Source organism: Dunckerocampus dactyliophorus, chromosome 16, assembly GCF_027744805.1.
Source record: "Dunckerocampus dactyliophorus isolate RoL2022-P2 chromosome 16, RoL_Ddac_1.1, whole genome shotgun sequence".
Lineage (NCBI taxonomy): Eukaryota > Metazoa > Chordata > Actinopteri > Syngnathiformes > Syngnathidae > Dunckerocampus > Dunckerocampus dactyliophorus.
Window position 1 is genome coordinate 12,634,882 of NC_072834.1, and position 18,561 is coordinate 12,653,442.

The 18,561-nt window shown below is 41.4% G+C and overlaps 2 protein-coding genes across 2 annotated transcripts; one reads left to right on the top strand and one right to left on the bottom strand.

Moving 5' to 3' along the window:
* The first annotated feature begins 403 nt into the window (after window positions 1-403).
* orai2 (ORAI calcium release-activated calcium modulator 2) lies at window positions 404-7,866 on the top strand. The gene is made up of 3 exons (XM_054755510.1): window positions 404-676; window positions 2,975-3,210; window positions 5,155-7,866. Exons 2-3 carry the CDS (start codon window positions 2,980-2,982, stop codon window positions 5,689-5,691), a joined length of 768 nt encoding a protein of 255 aa, XP_054611485.1. The 5' UTR covers window positions 404-676; window positions 2,975-2,979; the 3' UTR covers window positions 5,692-7,866.
* bckdk (branched chain ketoacid dehydrogenase kinase) lies at window positions 7,617-18,456 on the bottom strand. The gene is made up of 11 exons (XM_054755508.1): window positions 18,023-18,456; window positions 16,655-16,723; window positions 16,472-16,582; window positions 15,105-15,152; window positions 13,964-14,083; window positions 13,782-13,880; window positions 12,096-12,169; window positions 11,467-11,595; window positions 11,265-11,354; window positions 11,020-11,175; window positions 7,617-9,085 (listed from the first exon to the last, which is right to left on the bottom strand). The coding sequence occupies exons 1-11, from the start codon at window positions 18,293-18,295 to the stop codon at window positions 8,941-8,943; spliced, it is 1,314 nt and encodes a 437-aa protein (XP_054611483.1). The 5' UTR covers window positions 18,296-18,456; the 3' UTR covers window positions 7,617-8,940.
* Between the last annotated feature and the right edge of the window lie 105 nt (window positions 18,457-18,561).

Below are 18,561 nucleotides of genomic sequence, written 5' to 3' on the forward strand. Positions count from 1 at the left end.
TGCATACTAACTCAATCTAGCCAAATAATGACTCAAGAGAGACTGACTCCTACGTGGATCTCAAAAGAACAACAGCAATGGGGTTAAAGCATCATTAACTTTCTTTAGTGATTGTGCTCCTAATAGCGCACACAAAAAGGCTAGTGTTTTCAGTGCAAAAGTCACTATACTGTAAGTAGTAGAGATGTGCGAGTCATGAAGGAGTCGTTCAAAGCTCGCGAGTGGTGGGGTGCTTTCGGCGCATGCGCTTCATGGCGAGTGACTCGCGCACCCGATTAACTTCAGTGAGTGACTCGTGCGAACTCGACATTCTAGTTTCCCATCACTCGTACTCAGTGTTTTTATTTTGAAGGCAACACAACACGCCCAACCGGAAGTGTCACTTTTAAGGTGTTTTCCACATTCCAGCCTGAACGGCGACAGTCGGTCTTTCAGTTTGACACTGTTAACAATCAACGACATTAACTCGACCATCATTTGAATTTAACGTCGCTGTTATGGAACTGAAAATAACCTGTCAAATGATGAATGTGACAACCGGAAGTGATTGGAAGACCACATTTGTAAACGGAAGGCGGTCGTTGCTGGTCTAATGTGTTGCGTACAGCGTGCCTGCAAGTCAAGTCTGTTTTTTTAGTGTAGTGTCACAAACTGGGGAAACAGCTTTGACGCTTAGGTGAGTCAAATAAAGTAACATTTTACTTCACACTTGACGAGAATGCTTGTTTGGTACCGCGGTAGCTAGTTGGCTAGCAATGAAGTCGTTCTGTGAGATTTATTTCCTCCTAGCGAAGTCTAATACGAAAAGAAACAGTTCAACTTTTTAACATTTTCGCTTTTAAAGGGGTGATTTCGTTGCAACTGGGCATTGCATCGTGGCAGAGCTGCCTGACGTTAGCTAAACTGTGTAAACCGATCCTATACTCAACTTAGCCGAGTTTTAAATATCTGCCTGCCGGTGTCGGCTGCTAAGAAGGTGCACAAGATGAATGTGTATTAAAACATTTTTTTTTTGCACAGTTCTAATAAAAATACAAATTTTCTTTAAAACCACCATTCTATTGCAAAGTAGTCATACTTGGATGTCGTGCAATACATTCAAATGTACAGTCAATGGAAGACGAAAGACAAATGTTTGACAGTTTGCTTTGCGAGCACAAATATGAATCATATTTGTCTTTTTTAAGGTGGAACATTCAGGTTAGTTGAGCTGTCTAATGACTTTGACCGCAGACGCGCTTTTTCGTGTTGTAGTCTAAACGTTGTAATTAAAATGAACGAGATTCTGTTATTTTCTTTGTCTTTATTATGACTGCTGTCTTGAAGGCTTGGGTGCATCTGTGCAAATATCGTATCGTATCGATACCAAGGGCGTGTCAGATCGATACTAACATGATGGATCGATCGTTTTCAGTTGTCTTTTATTTTGACTTGCATCAAGTCTGTGTTTTTGTAGCTTTGGTGTTCTTATTGTTACATTGTTGATATTGTTATATTATTTACAAACTTTATTTTTTTTTTTTTTCAAATTTACAAACAGACTTTGCCAAAGGACTTAAATGAGCAAATAGTTTTTGCTTTTGTTTACTTGTTTTGCACTATTGACTTAATTTTGCTGAAATACACTGTCATGCAGTAGTATCACCCACCCCTAGTGTTTTTGAACCTCTAAGGTGGAACACAATCCGTTATTCGGTACGCTGCTAGCGAGCCTCCTTGCCATAGCCATTACATTGCTGGCGACATGCTATTTAGGTTAGCTTCCACGAGTTGGTGTAATGAATTTGTATACGCGATACATCTAAACAGGGTTTCCCCTAGGATTTTTTTGAAGCTGTGGTGGTGGGCTGCATGGGAGGCAGAGTGCCGCCGCTGTGGCAGGATTTTATTTTATTTTATATTTAAATTTCACCGTCGGTAATAATGTCAACATTAGGGTCGTTTTCACAGGCTTGAACAACAAATGCATGAATGAACTTTAAATGCCTTTCTCTCGACCTTTTCTTCCACTCCTTATCTGCCAAGTGCCAACTACTTGCTAAATAGTAATAATGATTAGTATTTCACATTCACACATAATCCAATGGTTGTGTACATAAACTGAGTAATATGTTAGTGAAAATAGAAGATACTATAAATGAGAAATGAAAAGGATTATGCAAAAGACAATGCAGCTGAAGTCAAGGCAACATATTACAAAGCTTTCAGCAACGGGCGTATTTTCCAATTCATCGTGAAATGGTGGAGTTCATGATGCGAAGCGCAGCCATGAAACAATTGACTTTTTGTCTACGTAACTAGCCCCGACAAGTTAACTTATCGATAAAGGCATCTTACCGCTGAGTTGGTTTATCCGTAATCGGAATAATAAAGATGAAAGTTGCATTATCCGTGTGTGGCTGCTTGTTTTATGCCGCCGCCGTGGCACGAGAGTGAATCGGGAGGGGGCTTAATGTCAGCTGACTGATGTCATGTGACATCTATGAAGTGACAGTAATGATGCAGGTGACACGCGACCGACACTACCTTCACGATCGCCGTAATGGGCACCCCTGATATAGCATATATGTACATCCATACAATGTATTACTTAACATTGTTTTCATGTAAAAAAAAACAAAAAAACAACTAATTTCCAAGGAGTGGCAGCTTTTACTTCATAACATGTAGCAGAAATCCTGTATAATGAATCGTGTTGCTCATCTTTCCACTGAGCAGACCGAAGAGAGCATTGCATTATCACTTTCCTTATGGTGCATTTCCTGTTCTATGGTTGGCATCACATATTTCATCCCTAACCATTACTGGCACTATTTTGCCGAACACACCTGTGGAGATGGAGTTAATCCTTGAGATGAGCTAAAGACAACTTTTAGTGGTATTTATTTTTGGTAGTTGTGTTTTTTTTTTACCTGTAGTTCAGTGGAGATGACTTGGTGATTTATTTATTTATTTATTTTTTTGCCCTCCCCAGGAGCCATGAGCAGTGAGCTCAATGTGCCCATGGGCTCCCCGGCCCCGGGCGCCTCCGAGCGCGTCCAGGACGGCGGGGGAATGGACTACAGGGACTGGGTGCGGCGCAGCTACCTGGAGCTGGTGAGCTCCAACCACCACTCGGTGCAGGCGCTCTCCTGGAGGAAGCTCTACCTGAGCCGGGCCAAGCTCAAGGCCTCCAGCCGGACCTCGGCACTCCTCTCAGGCTTCGCCATGGTCAGTCATGTTCAGTTAGCTTTTTATTTTACTTTTATTTTATTATATTAAGCACCATGTAGCTCAATCTCAAGGCACTTTTCTTAGGCAGTACAATAAAAATTAAAAAGGTGCTTTTTTTCTCCCTACACAATGAGAAACTATAGAATGTAGCATTTGTTGTATTATATTTTAAGCTACAGTAAAAACCATGAATAATGGACGCACCTATAAAAGCCCTAAAAATCTTTTTCATAGTCCTTATTAAAGCCTATAATATTCTTCTCACAGTTATGAAAATCATTTTTAAATTGAGTTTGACACTTGAGAAATATTTACAGGTGTAAAGTATTGTTCAGTACTTATAAATGGTGCTGCAGTTGCACATCACGTCTTGTCATCACCAACCCCTCCCCAGTAGGCCAGGATCTACTGTACTTACTTAAACTAGCTTCATAAAAATTCAAGTATCAATATCGGTAATATTAATAAAAAAGGAGGAGTGAAAGCAGCGTCACAATATTATCTTCTCTTGGAGATAAATCAGAAGTATTAGATGGAGTATCTATCTATAATAACATCTGTGAAAGTTTTTTTGTGTAAATTGTGTATCCTATAACCTATCATTTTTTAACTATAAGTTAATATTTCTTTTTTTATGCAATGCTCGCCAAACAAACAATATGCAGGGTGGGCCAAAAGCAGGTTATCCACTTTCTTTGGTCTGTATTGTAATTGTTTGCCATCGTTCACAGTTCAGGGTTTCTGTAAATAAAAAAATGAATTTAGAAACTGTATGACGTTTTTAAGACATGAGTAAGTAGCATAGAATAAAGGTTCAGTATTATTTTCTATCATTTTGATCTAAAACGTGAAACAGATAATGCAGTAACTGTAACCCTACTTTTGGCCCACCCCGTATTTTTGTACACAAAGCGCAGGTCAAAAGTTTGCACACTTTCTAATGAATAAGACGTTCAGTCTTTTCACCGGAACTGAAGATGTTAAATCCAGCAATAATTAATTCAAATAAAATAATGTATTTTTTTTTTACCCATAAAAATATGGATACCTATGAAAATTCCATCCATCCATTTTCTATGTCGCTTCTCCTCATTAGGGTCGAGGGGGCATGCTGGAGCCTCTCCCAGCTGACTTCGGGCGACAGGCGGGGTAAACCCTGGACTGGTCGCCAGCCAATCGCAGGGCACATATAGACAAACAACCATTCACTCTCACATTCATACCTATGGACAATTTAGAGTCGCCAATGAACCTAACATGCATGTTTTTGGAATGTGGGAGGAAACCGGAGTACCCGGAGAAAACCGGGGAGAACATGCAAACTCCACACAGAAATGCCCAAGGGAGAATCTAACCCAGATCTTCCCGATCTCCAGACTGTGACTGTGTGGCCAACATGCTAACCACTAGACCACCGTGCGGCTCCCTATGAAAATGAATAGCTAATAAGGAGGCCACTAGGGGACAGTATTGCTCTGCAAACACCTCCCCTTCCATCTCTGTTACTGCCAAAAGGGTACTTTTATGGAACGTAGGACTGTAATGTTAAAAAGTAAATATTGGTTTTATGATATGGCATAGTTTGTACCTGGAACAGATTTTTTTCCGATTTCCATGATTTCCTTTCACCCTTTCCGGTTGTCGTTAATAGCTGAGAGTGTTAAAATGTTGCCTGTAGAGGTAACTAAGTTTTTAACAACAATTTGACCCTGGAACAGATTATTTCTATTTCCAAAATTTGCTGTAGGGAAATGGAAGGCTTTATTTTCAGGTTTTGATATTAAGTGGTTAACTTATATTTACACCTTTTAGAAATGGCGATGAAAACCTGTGGTGCTAATGAAGGTCATTTGGTGGCGACTGCTTGACCCTGGAACAGATGATTTCACTTGATGTGATATTCTATGGGAAAAGTGTTGAACACTCCTTGTGTGTCCGCAGGTGGCCATGGTGGAGGTGCAGCTGGAGATGCAGTACAGCTACCCTCGTGTGCTTCTCATCGCCTTCAGTGTGTGCACCACGGTGCTGGTGGCGGTGCACCTGTTTGCGCTCCTCATCAGCACGTGCATCCTGCCCAACGTGGAGGCTGTCAGCAACATCCACAACCTCAACTCGGTCAGCGAGTCACCCCACGAGCGCATGCACCACTACATCGAGCTGGCCTGGGGCTTCTCCACGGCACTGGGCATCCTCCTCTTCCTCGCCGAGGTGGTGCTTCTCTGCTGGATCAAGTTCCTGCCCGTGGACTCCAGCGGTGCCACGACTGCCAGGCCGTCGACGCCGGACAGCGGCTGGCAGGCGGCGCTGGCCTCCACCATCATCATGGTGCCCGTTGGTGTGATCTTCATTGTGTTCACCATCCACTTCTACCGCTCGCTGGTGCGCCACAAGACAGAGCGCCACAACCAGGAGATCGAGGAGCTGCACAAGATCAAAGTGCAGCTGGACGGCCACGAGCGTGGGCTGCAGACTGTGTGAGGTCACGTGACTGGACTCGCGCTCCTCTCCCTCATTTGCATATTTATAAACACCCCCTCCTCCTCCTTAGCGCTGTAGCTCCTCCCACTGCTGTGCCAACATGGCAGAGTGCTTATTTCTTGCGGTCATCCATTGCTGAGTCTCAATTCCTGCACTTCCACACTTCTCGGATTTCGGGACAGCACTACCCTGTCAAGATTCATGCACTCAGCAACTAAGCACACAATGGACGTAGTATACAGTACATATGAAAGTGCTCACTCTTGCACTTCCGTACTTGCACTTTGCATTTTGAGTGCACAAGTGCGTTTACAAGTGCGTACCTGGATGGTGAGTCTGCATTGGACACTTATCATCCTCAATAGCCCCGTAGCAGAAGGGGAGGGATTATGGTTGCAATTCACAATTAAAGCAAGCGGCAAAATGATTTCCAATTATGTAAGTGCACAACAACAGTAATTGAATTGGGACAACACTGCACCCTCAGGAACTAAATATGCAATGTACACAGTATACTCATTGAAGTGTACTGACAGAAGTACAGTAGATCCCCAATTTTGGTTATGTTTCGATGAACAGATGGATTCGTCACGTGTCGAAGTTTTATTCTCAGTTTGTCTTTTGCGTCTCACAGCGACTATGGCGCGCTCAAGGACCGCCAAAGTGCGAAGTCTCAACGCCTTTTAAACAGTGGTCCATGTATTATCGCATATTTATAAATTATTACAGACTTAAGATGAGTGCTAAGTTTTCTGCATGAAAAATGGCCTATTTTCGAAGGGGGAAAAAAAGAAAAATATATTTTTTATGCTGAATCATGATTTTGCAGGGATCTACTGTACACTCAATTTGAGACACAGCCCATGTGTGTTTCATTATGAAGGGACTGGCTACAGTGTTTGTTGTTGCCATGGTTATGCTCTGGCTGGCCTTACCAGCCTAGCTTGCCTCTGCTTCATGGTGCCGCCCTGCTGGTAAGATGAGTTATTACATGATGCAAGTAAAGGTAGGCTAATTTAACTTGACTCCGACTGTCTGTACTATCCGTGTTGCGCTAATTATAAGGCATCGTTCAACGTGCTTCTCTTCGCTAATTGAGGATTATTTTTACGCCGCCTGTGTGTGTTTTTGCTGCACAAAAGTCTTAAAATCTTAATAGGAGCTCAGTCAGTTACACTGTTTTGACTGTTGGTGTTGGTGTTGGTGTGTGTAGCCATTTTTGTTGTTAAAATGCCACAAAGCCTTCTCATGCTGCTTTAAATGCTAATCTCTTATTTGCTTGTGCCAGAGCTCCGAAAGGGGCAAAAACTCTGCCTATGTGACTCACTGTCGCCCCCTGAGGTGCGCAGTGGCATTACAAGGCAACGTTACAAAGTGCACCTTTAAACTGTGTGAATGTTACTGTGCTTAACTGAAGTTCTCACATGTTTACAGCTGCTGTTTCAATACATCTTTAAGAGTGACTTTTTTTTTTTTAATTGTGGATGTGTGAAAAGAGGCTTCGCAAAAAAAAAAAGGTCAAAGTGATAATGAATGTACTTTTTGGCTCTTAAGCGTTGGTTTACTGACTTCTTGTTCCAGTATCACATTCCTAACACATTCACTGTCCAAAATTAGCTTGATTTCTCCATTGTTTACCCGCTAGATCATCCTTTCAAAAATAAAAGCTGTAATTTTTGTCCATTTTTCCTCATCTCCTTTAGTTCTATTTTAAAAATGTGCTGTTCTTTGATGTAACGGGATGTATTATTCCCTTCAGGTGTGGCATATGCTAATGTTGACCTCAATAGCTTCTGACATAAGTACATTTATAATTAAACTATTATTTTATTTCAACTTTGTTTGTTTTTTTTTTTTTACCTAGGTATGTACACGTGTGTGCATATAATTATACTCAGATTTAAAAAAATAAACCCCAAAATTAATATTTTTATCAACTTTAATGTATTTTTGTTTTACTCTACAACTTATACATTTAATGTAATTTATCCATGCTCTTTACGTCAAATAGCCTCTAACCAAAGTGAGGTGGAAGCAAAAACATTTATAAAATAAACCAGAATATTCATTTTCTGTGGTCTTATGTATTTTTGTGGTTCGTCCTACATTTTATGTATCTTGCTATTTTACCTACAATGTATACTTTTTATTTTTGTATAATATATATTGTTTCCAGTTTATTTTACAGTGTACTTTTATTAAAAGTTGCATTCAACTAACCTTTAACCATTGTAACCTTTATGGTATTGCATGCATGTTCCAATGTCGTCAAGTGTTTTAAATTATGACAGTGATCAGTCAAGTCAACTTGAATGTGGTCAACACAACGGAGGTCAATCATTTTTTTCATTTATTTTTTTTTTGCTGGAGAATGATTTATTTCTGTATACTGAAGTCTACGTGAAACATACCACAAAAATGGAAGACAAACCTTCAAAAACTAAACAGATGCAGCTTTTTTTTTCAGTCAGCTGGTATTTATTTTTTAACCAGCGGAGGGCGCTCCTGCTTTCTTCAACGGCAGCTTTGAGGTATTCACTTTCCAGCTTGACATGCACCAACTACATATTTACACACTTTGACATGTACAAACTCCACCATTTTAAAGTCGTCTTTGCCGTAAAAAGTGAGACACTTAATAACATGGCGTTTAAGCAGCGAACGAATGAAATAATCTGTTTTAGGAGTTTAAAAAAAAGCGGTTAAGATACCGTAATATGTTAAGTTACAAAAAAAAAAACGCCTTGTACGCATCCATTGCTTTGCTACAACTGGAGTCCGTAACCAGCTAGCTTGTCGCAACTAGCCTGGCGGATGCATTTTTGTACAAAAAAAAGCAAACAAAACTTCAAACTCAGCTTGAAGGACTAACAAAAAAGAGAACAATACTTCTGTGGTACGTTATTAGTGTATACAGGCGCTACGCTAAAGTGACAGAAGAACCAAGGAGCGTGTAGTTTATTGAAGGCAGCAAGAAGAATGTGACGAGTAAATAAGGCTGAAAACATTAGCGAGCGTGTGGCGCTTTTTGGCAACTCATTTTCCATCCTTCGTCGCAAACTCTTGTCTTACTGCTGGAGTGCCTTCATGTGAAGTAACCTTTTTCACCCTTTTGTAACAAAATTGCATCCATGCCAGAGGTTTACCAACAAAAAATAAAGTCCTCAACTTGAGAGCTAACATAGCTTATAATCCATCTAAGGCAAAGAAAGGAGACGAGAATTGTGGAAATTAAAGAGGCGCGCAAAGTTACACTCGGAAGCTTTCGCCTTTGCCGTCGATGTGGCGCAAACGCAGGTAGACGTCTGTGCCGATGCCCTGCATGGACTGAATGGACACAGAGCCGCCTAGATATTCTGCGTATGCCCGCGACGTTGGCAGGCCAAAGCCAAACCTGAAAATGAAGAAGAAGAAGAAGAGTGCCATGAGTGACTGAAAAACAACCACCAGCGTTCCGAGGTCAAATTGTGGCCATCGTTAGATCTTTGATAACAGTACAGGCAACGTTTTAACTCAGTGCTTCTCAACTGGTTTGGCTGTGGGACCCACTACCGACCCAAATTGTGAAAATTTTCCAACTAAAACTTCTTAAGTATCCCATCTTAAGTATCTCATCAACACACGTCTTTCTCTTTTGTGCGTTCTAAAGATACAAAAACAGCCAAAAAGACGTAGTTAAATAATGCACGTCCATGGGACACACGTCCATCCATCCATTTTCTATGCCGCTTCCTCTCATTAGGGTCGTGGGGGTATGCTGGAGCCTATCCCAGCTGGCTTCGGGCGACAAGCAGGGTACACCCTGGACTGGTAAGCCAGCCAATCGCAGGGCACATACAGACAAACAACCATTCACACTCACATTCATACCTATGGACAATTTAGAGTCACCAATGAACCTAACATGCATGTTTTTGGAATGTGGGAGGAAACCGGAGTACCCGGAGAAAACCCACGCACGGGGAGAACATGCAAACTCCACGGAGATTCGAACCCAGGTCTTCCCAATCTCCTGACTGTGACTGTGTGGCCAACAGGCTAACCACTAGACCACCGTGCGGCATGGGACACACCTGCACAGCCTAAAAAGCTAGCCGGTGTGGTGTGGAGAGGTGTCACAATGCCAGTAAAGTTCTTCGGTGTAACAATATTAATAGCAATAATAATAACAATGTCGCTGTAGCTGCGGGTCACGTTATGTTAATGGGAGCATTGTTGGTTGGTTATTATTATTATCTTGACCAAAAAGTGTGTGTAAAGGTTTTAAGTATACGGTGTATCTGAGGGAGTTGGACCTGGATGAGAGGTGAGACATCTTTAAGAAAATCAACCTAGTCCAGTTGCCCTGATTCAACTCCTCAGATAAAGAAAAAGTATCATTCAAAATATAAAAATGTAATTTTTTCCTGATGAACTCAGCAGGTAAATCTAATAATAATAATAATAATAATAATAGGAAGTCTATTTCTTACGTAGACTATCCCTCTGCCTGGGTCAATACATCGACTCGGCATGAATAGATTGAACTGGGCATGAAAGTGTACGTGTGAGTCTAATTCCCCCGTAACACAACGTGAGTGGGGCGGTGGGACACTAATCTCTTTATAGTACAGTATACAAGAAATGAAAAGGATCATGCAAAAGACAATGAAGCCGAAGTCAAGGCAACATATTCAAACGCTTTCGGCAATGGGCACATTTTACAGTTCGTATTTTTTTAACATGAAGTTGTCTCAGATTTCTGTGATGAAGAACGTACTTCCGTTTAGTTGCTGGGGACGATTAAGTAAAGAGTTTGGCTTATGTGACAAAGACGCTCGCATCTACTTCCACAACGGAGCGCCGCGGCCATCTTGTTTACCGTACCGTTTCTGTGTGGAGTTTGCATGTTCTCCCCGCGCGTGTGTGGGTTTTCTCCGGGTACTCCGGTTTCCTCCCACATTCCAAAAACATGCATGTTAGGTTCAATGGTGACTCTAAATTGTCCATAGGTATGAATGTGAGTGTGAATGGTTGTTTGTCTATATGTGCCCTGCGATTGGCTGGCGACCAGTCCAGGGTGGCCCAAAGTCATATATAGTATTTACATATATACATACATACTTATACAGTACATCCATAGACAACTTTTTACTTTACTACAGATAAAATGATCATTTACTCTGTTACTGTTATACCTGTCTGCACTTTCCTAAAAAGAAACTTTATCAACTTGTGTAACTTGCATGACCGTATGCTAGCAAGCACTATTACGATAGAAACGTTTGACACAGGAACAGATGAACTGTGCGGCCTCCATTATTTCTTTATTAGACATGGAAGACGTACCCGTGCATGGGCCCAGACTGGTTGCCGCTGTTGGTGATGTTGTTGAAGAGGTTGTTCATGCGGGGGTCCTGCGCGCTCTCCTCAGCCGTGCTGAAGTGGTAGTCCATCACTTTGTCGATTATCCTGTGAGGGATGCCGCCGCCCCGGTCCGAAATCCTACACGGGAAGAAAGAACGTGATAAGCCATCATGTCGGGGCGGGGTTACTTATTTATATTTGCTTTTGCTTTGGGAGGCGAAAGTCACCTGATGACAAAATCAATATCGTTGTTGGCAATGGTGACGACCACGTCGGGCACGTTGTAGGGCGTGTCCAGATGGCTCTCCATGGTGGCCCTGCAACCACACACACACAGCTCTTACTTTGAAAGTCAGGTGTAAGGGGCCTCATTAGTGGCATAACTAACAGTAAAAGACGACTTAAATGAGCGCGTGTGTGTGTGTGTACCTCATGGCGTTCTTGAGCAGCTCGGGCAGTATGTAGTCGAGCGGCAGGGGGATGAAGGGGAAGCGCGCCGCCACGTGGCCATTGATGCGAACTCGGGGCGAGTTGCCGTACTGGTGCTCGCAAAGACGCCTGGATGAACACGACAAGGTAACAAAATATACATAGAAATCACACGAACACATCACAAGGCCACCCTTCAGCACTTTCTAAACGTTGAGCATTAATTTCATGGTAAAGGTTTGATTTATTTTGAACATGCATGCATGATACATTGGAATACATAACACATTACAATGAAAAATTCCACATAATAAGCCAACTATTAAATCCAATAGCCGGTAAACAAAAAAAAACAGTGTGTTGAAGCCCCTTTCCAATCATGAAAATGAAAGATTTAATGAAGAAATAATCTTGTCTAGTGTTGATTCTTGTGTGTAAAGGTCACAGTGTGCGATTAGTTACACACGCACTTGAGAGGTGGGCGGCGGGGTCAAAGCGATAGGATGACACAGTGTCAACACAAGCGATAACCACTGACAGTTTATCTTTTTAGTGTGTGCGCTGGTCAGCGAGAGGTCAGTAAAACAAAGTGACCAATCGATCAATCACACCTCAATCACATCTCTTACCTGGCAAAGTCCACCCACTTCTCAATGATCTTTTTGGGCGACAGGCGTCTGCATATGATGCCCACAAAGTCTGCCTGCAGTGACATTAACAACAGGAACAATGTCAATATTAACATTAAGACTATTAACATGAACGACATCAATATTAAGATGAATAAATTAACATGAACAACATTAACATGAACAATATCAAGAGTACACACGGTAGAACATGCAAAGTCAACACAGAGATGGAGATATGAACCCAGATCTTCCAGCTACCAACATGCTAACCACTAAGCCACTAGGGCTTTTATTGTGCTTAAATAAACACTCATCAGTTACCAGTGACTAGCTACACAGTGTTATCTCTAGTACTCTGTTGGGGGCGGGTCAGTTTGTGTTTTTGAGTGGTTATTTGTGGAAGGGGGGGGTTTGACAGGGTTCTTATGGATTTGACATTTCAAAATTCCACACTTCCAGACTCAGTAAATAGATGTGTATCATTAGAGCTGCAACAATTAATCGATGAAATGATGATTAATCCATTATCCAATTCATCGACAACTATTTTTGTATTCAAGTAATTTTTTTTTTTTTTTTTTTTTAAATGTAAATATCCTCTGATTTCAGCCTCTCGAATGTGAATATTTTTTAATTTCCTTAGTCATCCATGAAAGCAGACGCATTATCTTTGTGTTTTAGGCAAAACAAGATATTCACACACATCGGCTTTCACTTTGGGAAACGGTGATCAACATTTTTACCTCTTTTCTGGTATGTTGCAGACCAAACTACTAACCGTTTGCGTTTGGCTCATACCGATTACTTGATTAATCAAAAGAACCAGCTTCACATTAATCGACTAAGAAATTAATCGTGAGTTGTAGCCCTTGTATCATGTAAATAAATGATGGAATTAATCATTTGTTTTAATTACTCTGAATATATATGGCGTTATGTCACCAGATAATTTCCCAGAGATTATAGCTCGGCAATGTAGCTCATACAAAGGGTTGGAGGAGGATAAGAGCAGAGGGCTGGCCGTTCAACTTGTCAATCTTCCCAAATATTTTCTGGGGTACGTCGCTCTCACACAAACAACTTAGCTGCCCTAGTAAGCGCCTTAGAAAAACAGATTTATTAAACTTAGTTATTCAGAATTTTATCTTTCAGAAAACAGAACAGTGCTTACAGTCTATGACCATGAATAATCTTCCGTTATATTTGTTATTTATGAAAATGTAACATTTTAGTTATTAAATTATTACTAAATTATTACTAAAATACTAAATAAAACTTTTACTTATTTATCAATTGTTTTTTTTTTTAGAAAAAAGGCTAAAAACATATGCATCAATATATTTTTTCATTTATTATATTATATTGTATTTAGTATTTTTTAAATACAGTAAACTAAACACACTTTTAAAGAATAAAACTAAATTACAATCGTTTTTGTTCCTATTCAATTTTTGTGACAGTCCACTTTGTCATCAAATTATCAAAATTCCACCAATAAATAAAATATAATGGCACAAAATTGTTAAATACAAATATATATCTAAGTCCAACCTCCAAATGTTGCAATGGGAATGTAAGGTCACTAACTATTGCCAAGCCACATGCCATCCAGATTGCACAATTCGTAGCAATAAGGGAATAACAAGATGAATACGACATTCCTGACAGATCATGTGGACTTACGTTGTCTTCGTGGAGGGCGAGGTGGTGCGTGGCCAACATTCGTATTCCCAGGCGAGAGCACAGCGTGGTGTCCAGGAAGTTTCGGATGATGGTCTCGTCCTGGAAGAGCAGGGTCGGAAAGTAAGACGAAACGCTTCACTGATTGAAAACTAAATAAATACGGACGCTACATGTGTTCCTACTTGGATGTGCCTGCGACACTCCCTGAAGCCCTGCGCCAGCATGGTGACCACGTCCTTGTGGTCGTCCAGAAGTTGCTGCACCAGCTTGCAGAAACGAGACTCCGCATCCTGATCCTGGATCTGTGGCGTAAGGCGGTGGAGTCAATAAGTCTTCTCCTTTATGTTCAACACTTAACATTTATAGGTGGCCTTTTTAATGATGTTCTACCAGTAATATGTTATATATGTAAAGTTAAGAAAAATCTATCATCTCCCTCACTTCTTTACTCCATTTTTAAGAAAAGAGGCGCTCAAACGTTGGCTTTTAAAATTGACGTCATGAAGGAAAAACCTCCTTCCTCATGGACATGATACCGCATCTGATTCGCCCCTACCCACATGAGCCCTCCCCGCGTATACAACCCACCACTATGTAATCAGCTACAATGTTGCTGTTAAAATGAGTGTAACACTGTAGCTTGCATAGCTATGCTAGTGTTGCTATCATTTGGCTTCATTCTTAATGGCGATGTGAAGCCACGATACACTTTCCAGGTGTATATTTTCAAATATTTCAACTGAATTCCCAATTGTATGACCTCAGCGGTATTTTACATTCCAAATTCCAAATGTGTTTATTTACAAGCTAGCAAATTTTCATATCTTTGACACTCGCTGAACTGAAGACTTGCGACGTACATTCAGGTATCGTCTGACGTCTTTGGGGACTGTGGTTCCAGCCCGGACATTTTGTGCGACGTTAGTGGCATATTTAGCAATAATGTATGTGATGACGTAAAGCAGGCTTCGCTACACAAATGAATGAAGCAATGGCAACTATCCGTCAGTCTGCTACAGCTGTGGGAGCTGTAAGTTTGACTTTGTTTTTCTTCAGCAAATAGGTTAACCTAGCATGATGTCGCTGTTAAAATATGACTGTAATGTTGGCACTGCAGCTCACGTAGCTATGCTAGCGTCTCTAATGCTTGTGTCCTCCTGTCCCACTCCTTAATGGTACGTTGTTGTATGTGACCTGAGACTTAACCTTAAGGACGTCTTTCTAAGAGTAAACACGTGATGTTCCTGGTATGAGGAACTTGAACTTGGCCTGACCTCCTCCGCATGCTTGCATATGGTGTGGGTGTGAGTGTGGTGGGCTCACAGGGGGAAAGTCGCTGAGCATGTGGTAGGCTCTGATGTAGAGTTCGTGCTGGAAGAAGAAGGAGAGGCTTCAGTTATTGTCATAAAAGCAGCAGAGAACCCCTCAGTGGGCCTCTTTGGACACGTTCTGCACATTTCTCACCCATGTGCTACAAAAAGTCCAGCAAGTTCCCGGTGTTCTCTTGTAGTCCTTTCACATTTAAGATAAAATTCTTATTACACTTTGTGGCGTTTTTAGTGAATAAAAGGAGCACAAAAGGGTTTTAGAGCAGCCAGCTGACTGCCGAGTGCTTTGTGCTGCGAGGGAACACGGAATGTGGGGGAAAGTTCAACTAAAGAAAAAACAAAAGGAAAAGAAAAAGACAGGCACAGGCCGCACGTTGCCTATGAAGGGAACATAACAGTTTGCTCCCCACGAAAATTATGATACAAAGCAGATCAACAAACACGCACGCACGCGTGTGTTCATGTTTGGCAAGTGGTCTTTCTTGCACGGTTGCATTGAAACTTCGAGGCGCATTCAAAAAGACTGCAAAACTGTTGTGAAGCACAGACAAGCGTAAACAAGCAAACCCAAAAGGCCAAACTGTTATAAAAATTTAGAAAATTTCAAAGTGGGAATTTTTTTGTGAACTTATTTTTTTTATTGTACTTATTTGTTTTGCTTTACGATAAAAACAGTATAAATCTAATTTTAAACTACATAGTTTTACATTTTTTGTTTTACATATTCTGTATTTTTTTATATTACTGTATGGTTTTATTAAATTCCCTTAGAATAAATTAACATATTTATTGATATTATTTATATCTGTATTGTTTAATATAGATTTTTGTTCCCAGCATAAGAAATGATTATATATTTTTTTCCATTGAATGTATTATTGAATGTATACATTTAATTTCCTGAATAACATTTGTACAAACATGCATTCATTTTAAATTATAGTTAAATCATTTGAAAATTGAAAAAAAATACATAAAATATTACAGTGTAATTATAATCAGATTAAATTAGTTAATGCAAACACTACATACAAAAATATCTCTGTTTTTTGTACTTGTTGCCTAAGCCAACATATATATTTAATAAAAAATAAATAAATGATGAAGAACAACTAGGATAGCCAAGAAGCGTTGCCTAGCAACCCGAGACCACAAAGTTGATTCAGCAGCACTCTGCTAAAAAGTGATCCAAAGTTCAACCATGACTCACACACACTGTGGCCTACTTCTGAATATAGTATCAACACCCCACCGTTATCAAGAACAAAACATGAGGTGCCCCTGCAAAGGCATCTATTACAAGCCTGACTTTTGGTGTACCTAATGTTTTGTCCAGTGAGCATGTGTGCATTCTCTTCTTACCACTTGCAGGATGGTGGGGTTGCAGCCGATGATGAAGGGCAGGCTGCGGAAGCCTTTGATACGATGGGCGATGCGCACAGGGAGCTCCTTATGGAGGTACTTGGCACTGCTCTGGGATCAGACATGTGTCGAGAGCCCATTTGGACACAACACGTGAAGGGAATTTTCATTGGGAATACTTACCAGGATGTGATGTCCGTCCGGAGACTTGCCAGAATACAGCAGGGTCGCCAGGGTGAGCCGCACTGAGGGCTGGAGGACACATTGATGCAATGAACAAAATGAAGATATTTAAAAAGGTGTAAATTCACCACAATTCCTATGTAGATTTTGTATTGTCGTAAATTCAGCAGGATGCCTATGGAGCTTTCGTATTGTCTTATATTTCAGCAGGATTGGAGACGTTGTACTGGTTGAGGCATGGGGTGGGAAACCTGCAGCACATGGGTCAAACAGGGGCCCCCTGCTTTTGTAGTGTCTTAAATTTGACAGGATTCCTACAGAGCTTTTAGCTTTTGCATTATCTTAAATTCAGCAAGATTCCTATGGAGATTTTTAGTACTGTCTTAAATTCGGAAGGATTGGAACCTGCAGCGCATGGGCCAAACAGGGCTGACTGTCTGAATGAATACTTCTGGGCCTAACTGTATGTACTGTTTTCATGATCTCTGTATTCAATTGCACAGATCAATGTGTGCATTTGCACTAAATCACATTGATGCACTTTTGTTATCTGTGCAGAAGCAAAAAGAGAGGGGAAAAAACAATCCCATGCAGAAGAACCCTGCAGTTGATTTACGCACATCTGGAGGTTTTGGCATGAGTGCAAAGAAAAAAAGTTGTTTTGCCCTTCTCAAATGACGTGCATGCTCTATAGCTGATTTGGCACTCCCTAGTAGAACCGAAAGTTGAACGCAGGCTGTCAGGATGAAAACAAAAAACTATTTTGGACTAAAAAGTAGGTGTTAAAACATTACTCATAAATAAAATACCACCAACTACTTAGTTAGTAGAAATACCTTTTGTGAGGACCCCAGGAGGAAAAACAACTCTTGTTAAGCGGGGCAAAGTTGGAAACCCGTTAACCAACTGAAGAGAAATCGCTTGTGTGTGTTTGGGGGGGCGACGACATATGTGCTGCGGTCGGTGGCCATCAATACAAATCCGTCGGGTTGAATCTCACAAGTGACTTTTTAAAAAGTGAAAATGTATCTATAATGCATCTTAACATGAAAAATGCAGATGTAATGAATAAGTTTTCCTTGACAATAAATGTGTTGAACGCTTATACTGACTTTCACCATTTAACATCATTATAGTCAAACAGACGCCATTATTAAGACAAACCAATTATGCAGGAATTTTATGTACTTATAATAACTTTAACTGCCATTTTTAAGCAGCAGTAGAGATGAGTTAAGATGAGTAGGGAGAAAATTGTTACAAAAAAAAGTCGACGCAGAAGTCAGTGAACGCACCCTAGTGGATAGCTAGCTGTTAGCGTGGCTGTCATTGCTAACAAGCTAGCTAGGCAACAAACATCCTCCTCACCTTCTCCGCTGAGGCGTCAATGGCTGACTGGTTGTAAAACGATGTCACGGTCTTGGACCGTTCTCTGGCCAGCTCGGAGAAGCCCTGCAGGGACGACGTGGACCTCAGTCGGCGTCCGCTCATGTTTGACATCGCTGGTAGAGGTGATGGTGCCATTGTGGTGGTTGTGGCGGTGGTGACGGGCGCGAGCAAGAGGCTGCCCAGCCTCGGCCTGGCCCGGCAGACGGCACCGCTCAGCATCTCTGCGGCTACTCCGGCGAGTCCCGGGCGCATCAGGACGGCGAGGCGAGCGGCGGTATACGCCCGTAGGGTGGGTGAGTTGACCGGCCGCTATGAGGCCATCAGGGTCGGCACAAAGGCACGTCCACCGCGGTTACAGTACGGAGGTTATAGCGTTACGCATTGACTAGTAAAGACTGAAAGAGGAGGGGGGGCAGCAGCCACCCACAAAAGAGCCAACACCGTCAGTGGGCCAATCAGGACGCTCGGGGGAGGAGTTATTGTCCATTGCACTGCGCATACTCTGGACAAACTGTAAA

Coding starts and splice junctions, on each gene's coding strand:
- bckdk (XM_054755508.1), bottom strand. CDS start 18,295: ATGCGCCCGGGACTCGCCGGAGTAGCCGCAGAGATGCTGAGCGGTGCC. Junction 16,724..18,022: donor TTGACGCCTCAGCGGAGAAG/GTGAGGAGGATG, acceptor TGTGTCCTCCAG/CCCTCAGTGCGGCTCACCCT. Junction 15,153..16,471: donor ACCCCACCATCCTGCAAGTG/GTAAGAAGAGAA, acceptor TTCTTCTTCCAG/CACGAACTCTACATCAGAGC.
- orai2 (XM_054755510.1), top strand. CDS start 2,980: ATGAGCAGTGAGCTCAATGTGCCCATGGGCTCCCCGGCCCCGGGCGCC. Junction 3,211..5,154: donor TCCTCTCAGGCTTCGCCATG/GTCAGTCATGTT, acceptor GTGTGTCCGCAG/GTGGCCATGGTGGAGGTGCA.